The sequence below is a fragment of the Ictidomys tridecemlineatus genome, chromosome 11 (genome assembly GCF_052094955.1).
Source record: "Ictidomys tridecemlineatus isolate mIctTri1 chromosome 11, mIctTri1.hap1, whole genome shotgun sequence".
Classification (NCBI taxonomy): domain Eukaryota; kingdom Metazoa; phylum Chordata; class Mammalia; order Rodentia; family Sciuridae; genus Ictidomys; species Ictidomys tridecemlineatus.
In genome coordinates this window covers 35,651,432-35,663,048 of record NC_135487.1, presented here as the reverse complement: position 1 = coordinate 35,663,048, position 11,617 = coordinate 35,651,432, and the positions used below count along the sequence as shown (strand labels likewise).

Below are 11,617 nucleotides of genomic sequence, written 5' to 3'. Positions count from 1 at the left end.
GCTAGATGTTTTAAAAAAACTATTCATTTACTGAACCTAAAGTAAAATGACAAGATTGATCAGTTATTCTGAGAAATTTCAAAGAACAATGAATACTTGAAATGAAACAAAACCTACAAAAGACTATGGGGGTTTTTTGTTTGTTTTAACTTAGTTCATAATTTTCTATGTGATTTTTTTTCTAGGAGATATCAGTTTCTTCAGGGTTTTCTTTTTTGGTTTGTTTATTTTGTTTATCACAGATACCAGCAATCACTGCCAGGAAAGTTCCAAAAGAAAGAACTTTTTTCACATTATTCTAGAAGTAAGCTCTAGGAGGGCAAAGACTTTTATCTTTTCCCTCTTTGCTTTATTTTTAATATATCTTAGAAACTAGGCACTGAGATTAGATGTGCCTAGTATCTTAATGAGTTAGTGACTTCTCCATCACGGTAAGTATGCAAAGTAGGTCTTGCTACTGCATATCTTCTGATGAGAAAAGCATCCTTTTGCCATTACAAAAGCAAAGTGTTTGTTTGTTTGGTACAAGGAATTGAAGCCCCGGCACGGCTTTGAACTTGTGATCCTCCTACCTCAGCCTCTCCAGCCCTTGGATTTAGAGGCATGTGCTACCCTACTTGGCAGAGCAAAGTATTGACCTTTGACAGATCTAGGTTTCAATCCACATTTATAGGTTGCTTCAGTTTGAACAATTTTCCTAATAACTCTGATTATTATTTAATGTCTTCATCTGAAAGATGATGATAATAAATGGGACCTGCTTTTATAGGGATAAATTTATCTTAATAAATCAGTTAAGATATTGATGATAAATTGTTGATTACATCTTCTGGCACATGATAAATACTTATTTAAATTTGTGGAGGTCTTTATGAATTGAATAGAGGACTAGCCAAGATGCACTCTCTATTCTTTTGTTAGCCCCGTTTCCTGAATCAAGGTAAGTCTCACTCAGTAACTCTCAAAATGCACCTTATCCTTTGACTTGTGCATACCTCACTGCAGATTGAATCACCTCCCAGAGGTTTCCTGTCCATCACATCCTCCATCCAGAATAGCCTAGAACACCTTTCTCTCAGTGACAGGTGATGGCATTTGCGTGTTAACACCTGTCACTTCTGTTACTCACCTTGCATTGTCTAAAGATCTAATGTCCAGTACTATTTGAGACCATTTACAATTGTATCTCATGCTTTCTCTCAGCTCCCTGAAATTAAGGTGGCATTTTATAGCCCCTAATGAGGGGGGAAAAAGAGTGTATATTGAGGTTAATTTCACAAGAAGAACAAAAGAGGAATGGAAAAGAGACACAGAAGGGCCAAGAATTGGGTTAATTGGTTCTTACATTTTTCTTTTTCTTTGAGCAAAAGTCTAAAAATATATGGGTGCCTAAGGAAGAGAACAGATCTATTATTATTTTTCATATTCCAGGAAATGGTCCAGAAAGTGGGAGGAAATCAGCAATGACCTCTGAAGGGACCAGGAGATCTTGGTGGTCACAGCTGCCATAGCAGTGGCAGTGTCTTGACCCTGAAGAGCAATGTGAGGAGGGAGGGCAGCAGCTTAGTCTGAGACATGGCTCAAGACAAGGAGGCCCCCTTTGGCAAACACAGTAGTGGCATGCAGTAAGATGCAGATTCACACAGTTTTGTATCACCACCTCCAAACACTTTGGTATCAAGTAAAGAAGAGATGAGAGCTCTTTAATGCTCTAATCCTTCCTAAATTAAATACCTCTTTTTCTGCAACACTGAAGAGCCAACACAGGGATCATAATGATCACATATATCGGAGCAATTTTAGAAAACATATACTTTGATTCCAACAGGATATCTGAAAGAGAGAGCAGAAGTACCTGGTAAGTAAAACAGCAGGATCATGAGACCCCATTGTACATGGAAGCAGGATCCACCTGCACGTAAGATCCCTATTACCCTCGATGTTATATACTCTGGGTTTAGGTGAGGGCTATTGGCCAATGAAGCTGGACCTGGGGAAAGAACAGGACTTGGCAGTTATTGGGCCAAGGATGAAACAGGATTGGATAGAGGGATAACTTACTGTTTTGGTTCTTATATTCTAGTGGGTAATCTTTGAGATGGAGGAAATTCTAGAACAGGATTCTGGGATCTGAGGAAGCCATTGCCTATAGAACTGGATCAGAAGTGTCACTGGTAAAACTCAAAGAAGCTTCATAAAAATATAAGAGTTCTAAAATAATAAAGAATCAAAATTGAGAAAGTCTTCTGACATTCCAATGTATTAAATTCCTTATAGGTACTTCCTGTAGGACCAATATGATAGAAAAATTCTCCCAAGATGAGGATGCCTAATATTGTACTCAAAACATTGGAAAAAAATCAGTAAAAGTGAATTGCTTAGTGGTGACATTGCAAGTAACTACTCAAATTCCTCAAAGTCCAGAAAATAGGGAGAGCAAAGAGTTAGCATTTGGCTCATTCTTATATACCAATTACTAGAGGAATTTAAAAGAGACTTACATATAAAATGTTATTAAAAAAGACATTTTCCCAAGGAATGAAGAAAGTAAGATTGAAAGCAAATGAACCAACCAACCAACCACAGAATCATACAATTAATACCTCTGTCTGGTAGATGTTTTTAGATACAAAACTCAAAATAACTATTGCAGTATATTTAAATTAATAAATAGTTTGAGGCATACCAGAATGACTTAATAAAATAGCACCAAACTATAGGAACTTGAGGATTACATGGATTCTAGAAACAACCAGGGGGGAAAAAAAAACAAGTAAAACACAGCTTCATTGTCAAGAGTCTCCCCTAAGGGCCGGGGCTGTGGCTCAGTGATAGAGCACATGTGAGGCCCTGGGTTCAATCCTCAGTACTACATAAAAATAAAGGTATTGTGTACAACTAAAGAATGAATTTAAAAAAAAAAAAAGAGTCTCCCTTAACTTATCTATCACCATGACTGAACTTGCTTTTTCATTTTATGAAAGGCTTTGATTCAAATTTTGAAAAATCAATCATCATGGAGTTCAGACTCTACCTTCACATTTGAGCTTCAACAACATTGATTGTTCTTGTCCAGTTTCAGATGCTTAAGTGACTCCGAATAGAAATAGGAAAGGAAAACAGAAGTTAAAGTCCCAATGAAGGAGAGCAGAATATTGAAATCATGATTTAATTAAGGAGAACATTTTGGATCACAAATTATCCCTCACAAAACCCCATCTATAGCGGGGTTTTAATGAACAGGATAAAGGGCTTAGAAGATTTGTTTCATCATCTTCTTCATTGTTCCTCCTTGACTGAGCGGGGAAAAGGATAATTTCATAATTCCCTGATACTGAGCCTTTATAAACTGGATCTGGTTAACAGTTACCTTCTCTTTGTGGCATTCTAACAATAGAGCTAAAATTGATCTGAGCTCATCTCCCAGGACCACCTGGTAGACACTGATGGGGTCTTTCTCAAGGAACAGTCCCCATTTTCCTCTTTGGTAATAGTATCCCTTAAGAAATGAAACTAAAACAATTCCTGTATCTGAGTCAAGCAATACTGAGACCTAATAATTTCTTGTTCTTGTTGGAAGCAGTTTGGATATTAGTCCTACTTTCCTAACCTTATATTAAACAATTGAAAATGAGCGATTATAACTTGGCTACTGGCTCCAGGAAACACTTGTTCCTGGGAGGTAACATTGTGAATCAACCTGAGTAGCCTCCTCAACAAGATTAACAACTGGCTCATCAAGACACTTTAGGACTTTTATCTGTGCTCACCAGTCCAAAGCTATCTAATCACTATCCCACCTTGCAAGACCTATCTTTAAACTATCTAAAATTCTATAAATCCCCTCTCCTAATATCCCCATTTGAGGATATGATTAAAACTCTGCCCAGATAATATCTTCCCTTATAGCATTATTTCTTATAAACCTATCTGTGCTTAATAAACAGGTTTTCTAGTTTTTTTAAGGGGTTCATGACCCATACTCTGAAATATTTATTAGGTATATGGTCACTAAGCGAAAGACTCTATACAACAGCCTACCTGAAAGTTGGCAGTAGAAATTAATTTGGGCCATTAGAAGAGAAATAGGGTGATATATGCAACCTCTAGATATAAAAAGAAATTTGTGTACTGTTTTCTCACTCCCAAGAATTAGAATGAGGTTATAACAATGAAAGCCAATTTAACCACACAAATGAGGACTAAAGCCCCAGGATGGTTCAGTGATAATGAGTTTGGGAATTGCTTCAAGGAGTAGAGCCACATTCACTGTGAGCTATCGACAGTCCATTGTCTGAACTGGTGGGGACGAGTCCTCTTGTATAGCAGTTGAGCTGCTGGGCCCTTTCCTTCCTTCTACATCTTATCCTTTCCATCCACCTTGGGTCCCCTAGCTACTGCACCTAGTCACTGAAGCACAAAGGGCACAATTTTATGATGCTTTTTTCTAACCTGACTCATCACACCCATCGCTTCCCAGAAAAAAAGCCTTGAATCATGGGTGAGAATCTGGGATCTAATCCTGGGTTTGTCACTTGCTTAATGGATCTATAGTAACTGACTTCTCTACACGCCTGCTTCTTCAGAAAGTAGCAATGAAGTCAACTTGTGCAATGTATACTTTTTAACTTAGTCTTACTTAAGCATACTGATTTATATTTCATAAAACCATTTCACTCACAATGTTTGATTTTAAGCTCAAAATACCACACATGTTATTTTTTTTTCCAAATTAGAAATATCAATGGTCATAGAACTGTTCAATCCTTAACATGCCACAAAAAAATAAGAGCTCTTTCTCTAATCATGTCAATACCTTGTACTTTTATTAGTATTCCCTTCAATGTCTGGTATTTTCCTTGTTCCTAGCAATTTAATTTGATTTAAATAGTACAGGTCTGCAGAAGCTCATAGTTTATCAAGCAGTTTAACATTTATTATTTCACTCAATTTCCTTCTTATTTTGACACATTGATTAAAACAGCTCTCTTCCTTTATAAAACCCCACCACAAGCACTCACCTGATATGACAATACCTGCTCTTTTCTCCTGGCCAGTGGCTGGGTTGTAAAAGCAGCAAGTGACGGGACCATGGGTGCTGTTTTTGAGAAGAACACTCATCTTCAGGTGTAATAATCCAGTTCCATCCTGAGAGTAATATTTTGATGAGTGTGGAATTGTATTTCCACTGCTGTCTCTCCACGTCATCTCAGCTTGTGGGAACCACCCTCCTGAGTCACATTCCACCAGCAGCCCCTCTGTGTCAGAAACCTGAACACTAATCTGTATGTCTGTGCCTATAGCTGGGGAGAAGAGAGAGAAGTGAAACTACAATTAGCAGTGTGGACTCAAGAATTGAGAAGTCAATGGGCCTTCTTAGGTTTGCCATAAGTTTCATGAAGGTAGCCACAAGTAGGAAAAGGATGATACTCCAAACCAAATCTAAGCAGCAGGACACAAACCATATGAACAATAAGAAAAAAAAGACTGGTAAATTAGACTTTACAAAATTTATTAAATTTCTGTTCATCCAAAGACAATATGCAAGCAGTTAAAAAGAAAGCAACCATTAGAAGATGACATTTCTAATACATCTGAGAAAGGAATTGTGTCCAAAATATATGAAACATGTCATTAATCAATAAGACAGACAAACTTAATTTTTACAGTAGACAAAAGATTATATGAGGCATTTGATTTTAAAAGCTATCCAGATGAACGACAAGTACCTTCAGATACGCTCAACATCCCGAGGCATCAGCAAATACAAAGAAAACCTTGGAGACATATCACTTCACCGCCACTAGAATGTTCAGAAGGAACAGAACTGGGACTGACATTACCACGAATTGGAAGCCATAAATTAACTAAAGTTCCCATGTGTGGCTGGCTCCAGGACACAAATTACAAACCATCATTGATAAACTGTAAATTTGATTTTATCAGATTATATCTTTCACCATAAAAAATGTTTGTAAAACATATCAATAGACTAAAAATTATTGCATCATGTAAAAAAACAGAAATTTGATATCTGGATTAAAATTAATTCCCATAAATCAAGAAAAGAATCAAAGAACTCAATAGTAGCATTGATCAAGATAATAAACAAGAAACAGACAAAATCTAGTCTCCAGCAAATAAGAAAGAAACAAGCAAAAGTTTTCTATTGAGAAAAGTCAAAGCTAAAAATCAAACTTGCAAAATTAAAAGCATAATACAAGTATCCATAATGATATAGTGCTTTCATGTCTTGAGTCCAGTACAAATGGACCTAATTATTTCAGTGAGCAATTTGTGAAACTAATTTGAAGATAATTATGCACAAAAACCTAGCAATTTAACTCCTAGTTCTACATTCTAAAGGAACTCTCACACCCAACATAACAGCATAGCATAGGAAAGAAACTTCTCTGCATGCATATGTCCACAAATGTTGTAATACAGAAGTCAATGGTTATATACTTACCTGGGAAATACAATACTGCAGATAAAGAGTAAGCTGCATCTACTTGGATAAACCTGGACTGATATCAATAATAACACACTAAGTACAATTAGATTAGTTAGAATATTTATAATGACACTGTTGTGTAAGATTTTTAAACACAAAAAATAATATCTATTTTTATTGATGCTTATACATAAACCAGATGCAAAGATACATAATGTGAGTTTAATGGTTATTCTTGAAAAGGAAGAAAGTGAATGGCACTATTGAAGAATACAACAGTGACTTTAACTTGATCAGAAGGAAAATATAATATAAAAATATAATGTAATATATTATATGTATAATATAATTGACGGTATCTCAGTTATTCTGTTATTCACCATAACTTTTCTATAAATTCTACTATTTGGCTATATTATTGTCATAAATATTTTTAAATGCCCCAAGATCATTTTCTCATGATCTCCCATGCATGAATTTGGAGTTGTGGACCCAGAATGGCATTAGCAAGGAAACCTGGAGATGAGGTTTCTCTAGTCTTACCTGCCACCCTCAAATCCACAGTGGCCTCTTCATAGGTGTCACCATCCCTAAAGAAACAGTGGTACAGCCCTCCATCAAAAATACTGATATTGTAGATTCTAAGGGATATTTTGCCCTCTTCTAGGGCGTCTTTCAGGAATAACATGGGATTCGCAGAGTTCTGCGTGCTTTCTCCAGAGCGCTCTTCCTCATTCGCGGGCAGGTAAACCAGCCGAGAGGACTGATTGCGAAACCAGCCCACCTCCATGTGCCGTGCATTCTGGGGTGGCCACAGCTGGCAGCTGAACTCTGTCTGTGCGCCCACCGTGACCACCCTGTGGCTCGCGGAGCTGCGCACGGTGAACTGCTCTGTGGAGGAAGTGCAACGCCAAGCATTTAGTCTGAAAGCCGCAACAGAATGCACCACCTCATCCCCTTCACTTCTGCATCTGCACTCTGACCGCCCTGGTCTTCCCTTGGGCTCTCCCATAGCTGCCTCCTTCTCATCTCTCAGGTCCTGGCTTCAGCGTTAGCTCCTTAGAGGAAGGTCTCATGACCACCCACTCAATGACAGACACATTTTCTTTTTCAACAGTGGGGACTGACCCCAGGGCCTTGTAAATACATGGGTAAGCACTCTACAGCTGAGTCACATCCCAGCCCACTGCTCGTCTTTATAGCACATGTCACTTTGTGATGTTCTCTTTTTAATTCCTTTTCTTATTTTTTTCTCATGTCCATTAATCCATCAGTCATGACACATATCACTCCATTTTATTTCTTTGTATTTTCTTGGTGCATAAAACATTACCTAAACATATTAGGCATTTTATAAATTTTTTTTAAATGAATAAAAGATGCTCCCACTGGCAGGAAGTGGGATGTGGACCTCAGCTGTTGAACAGCAACCTTTACTTTTTTTTTTTAATTCGTTCTTTTTTAGTTAAACATGACAGTAGAATGTATTTTGATATATCATATATACATAGAGTATAATTTAGCAACTTTAACTTTTAAAATACACTGGCTACTTTTTCCTGTATCAGTTTTGGATTGAAAGGGGCCACAAATTTTGCTGCTCCTTCCTTGAAGACAAAGTGCCCTGTTCCTTCCTCTTGGAGCTGTGTGTTCTGTAATTTATGTACCTCATAGAATATAGTACAATAGAGACTGCAGTAGTTTCTGATCCCATCTCAAAATATGAGCAGCTCTCAGTCTTTCCTTTTGTAAAAAATTTTCTGAAAACCCAGAGCAGCTAGATACAAAGTCTGACAGTCCTGAGGTTACTATGGTGTAAAGGCCACATGTAGATTTGTTAGTTGAACATTTCAGGTGAACCCAGCCTTCCAGCCTACTTCACCAAAATGCCAGACATGTGAGAAAAGCCACCTTGGGTCCTTCAGATCACCCTTCCCACCAGTTGAATACAGAAAGTGACCTCACTTTATATCACATGCAGCAGAAAAATTACCCAGCTGGGCAGTGACAAGATTCCTGACCCATAAAACTGTGGGTTTAAATCATTAATTTCGGGGATAACTTACTATGAAGTTACAAATAATAATCACCCTTTTTCTGGGGGATCCAATCAACTTATAATTCATATGGCCATATAAATTATTGTGGTGGGTCCTCAGATAAAAGAGGTAAATTCATTGTAATTTACCAATGTGAATTTGAGCTCCCCATTGGGAGATGTTAGACATTTATCTGTCTTTTCTCCTGGGATTATCATTTGTGGCATATAATCGTGGCTGAGAAAAGACACAGCAATTGAAAGAACATTTATTATTCACACTCATTTCCATCCTCAAAATTTTAACTGATTGGGGCTGGGGTTGTGGCTCAGTGGTAGAGCACTTGCCTAGCCTGTGTGAAGCACTGGATTTGATTCTCAGCACCACATACAAATAAATAAATATAAAGGTCCATTGACAACTTAAAAAATTATAACTGATGGGTAAAATCTGCAGATTAGCAGCAAGAAAGCTCAATCATTTCCTTCAGTATCATTTATTACCATTATCTTTTCTTCATAGATGAGATGAAATCTTGAAAAATAAATAGATTTCCCTACCTGAGGTGAGTATTTCCATCTGTGAGAGAAGAACAGCCATGAAGTACCCAGAAAAAGAGGAAGTTGCAGGCGCCATCATACCTGGAAAAATGAAATAGTCACTGAGAGATCAGACGACAAGAACCATGCCAATATGGAAACAAATAAAAAGCAACAATTTTGAAATCCTGTGTTTTGAGAGGATTCCCTTTCATGTCAACCAATGACTTAGTCAAACCACAGATATCAGACCCCTGTGATGATCCTCCTTCCCTTTCTTTACATGGTTCAGTGCCTGCATCACATTACTGCTCTGAAGGGCAGTTGTGGATGAGGGCATAAAAGGTTTGCAGAGTAACCACACTCATGGCCCCATCTGCCTATGGCCTAAGCCACTGGCTCATGAAGAATCCTGGCTGCTGACTCCAGAGTGGCTTGATTTCCTATGCAAACTAATGTTTTTCTTCTCATATGGTAAAGGGCAGGTTCAGTAAGACATTCATTAACTCCAATGTTGTAGGTCTGGCCTTTCTGGATCCTTGGAACTTCTGGATCCACCTACTGCTTCTGCATTCAAAGGAAATGCCATATCACAGAGGTAGAATCTAGATTCCCCAGTAGCTGCACATAGGATCTGAGTACAAAAGCTTGCGGTAAATGTCTTTAAATTAAACTTGGACAAATCAGATACAATAAATAAAATGTAGCAAGTAAATAAATGCTTTCTTGTTTCATTTCCACTGGGTGAAATGTAATAAGGAGAATGATTTCTAAAGCACGTTAGCATCTCTACTAGAGTGAAAATAAATATAGCCCATGTTCCAGAAATTCTGCTTCTGAGTATATGTTTGTTCAACAGAAATAATGTATGTGTGCACAAGATACATATATAATAAAGTTTATTATAAAATTATCTAAAATGTAATAACCAAACTCCAAATACGGAAAATGTCCTTAATGACAGGTCAAAACATACAACCTAAAATTATGTTGACATTCAATAAATAATTTCATAAATATAACTGCTATGTTATTAATTATGTGATATAATCTTTCATTACTGGTTTTGTATTAACCAACTTTTCAAAATCTTTTCACAATTATCATATCTGTGTATTCTTTAGGATTTTCTGCATATTTTTCTGAATAATCCTTATTTTGTTTTTTATTAAAAAGTCAATAAAATATGAATTCCTCAGGAATAAATATAACAAAATATAAAATTTTATTAATGAAATTATGCCACTCTATTGAAAAATATTACATTAATACTTAAAATCAAAGAGAGACAAGTGTTTGTATATTACGAAAACTAGGATCATAAAGTTATCACATCTACTAAAATGTTCTATAGATTCAATGTACTTTCAGTCAAAATTCTGACTTTATGTTTTTGTTGTTTTGTTTTGTATTATGAATTGTAAAATGATGTCTCTAAAACAGACATAGAATGGTGATAATCCAATAAGAGCCAAGATTCTTTCTCTGAAAAAAAAGACAATACGAGAAATATTGCATTAAATAATATTAAGGCTTATTATAAAACTTATATAATTAAAATATTATAATATCTGTTATATTGATGTAGATATAAAAATAGACCAATCGAATACAAAGGACCCATCAACAGATGGATGAGTAAAAAAAATGTGATATAGATATGTAATGGAATATTATTTGCTCATAAGGAAGAATAAAATTCTGTCATTTGCAACAGAAAGGATGGAACTGGAAAACAAAAGTAAAAAAAGCCAGATTCCAATAGAAAAGTACAGATTGTTCTTTCTCATATGTGAAAAATAAACAAAGTCAACATGAAAGTAGAATAGGGATTACCAGAGGTTGGGAAGGGGAAAAGGGACAGATAAAGGGAAATTGGGTCTGATCAGTGTATGCTGGATATGTGTGTTGAAAAATCACATTGAATTATTCCATTAGTACAGACAACTCTTATGTATTTTAATCAAAAATAAAATAATTTCTAGGGCTGGAGATGTGGCTCAAGCGGTAATGCGCTCGCCTGGCATGTGCGAGGCCGGGGGTTCGATCCTCAGCAGAACATAAAATAAAGATGTTGTGTCCACCAAAAACTGAAAAGTAAATATTAAAAAATTCTCTCTCTCTCTCTCTCTTTAAAAAAAATAAATAAAATAATTTCCAAAAATAAAAAGCTTAAGAATAGGGCAGGTACATGTAGAAATCTATTTCATTATAGATCAATATTGCAAATCGGTGAAGAAAATAATTACTATTCCATAAACAGAGATATAGAATCTCCACACCTTACACAGAAGTGACCCAAATGGATCAATGACATGAATATGAAATACAAAACTATAAAAATGTTGGACTAATATATAGTAATATTTTTATAAAATTATGGGATGCACAAATTTATTAAACTATGAATAAAATAGCAAAGGAAAATGTGAAATTCAACCCCATTAAGTTTATATATTTATTTATTTTTCTTTATTGCAGTATAATTGGCAATTAAAACTTGCACACAGTGACAGTATACAATGTGATCTTTTGATATATGGGCACTGTTTTAGTCTGTTTTCAGTCAGCACTGTGATCAAATA

The 11,617-nt window shown here is 36.1% G+C and overlaps 1 protein-coding gene across 1 annotated transcript; it reads right to left on the bottom strand.

The window, feature by feature from the left end:
• Positions 1-2,731: 2,731 nt before the first annotated feature.
• LOC101956706 (selection and upkeep of intraepithelial T-cells protein 1) lies at positions 2,732-7,293 on the bottom strand. Its single transcript, XM_078027757.1, has 3 exons — positions 6,998-7,293; positions 5,022-5,303; positions 2,732-2,742 (listed from the first exon to the last, which is right to left on the bottom strand). Exons 1-3 carry the CDS (start codon positions 7,242-7,244, stop codon positions 2,732-2,734), a joined length of 540 nt encoding a protein of 179 aa, XP_077883883.1. The 5' UTR covers positions 7,245-7,293.
• Positions 7,294-11,617: the final 4,324 nt, after the last annotated feature.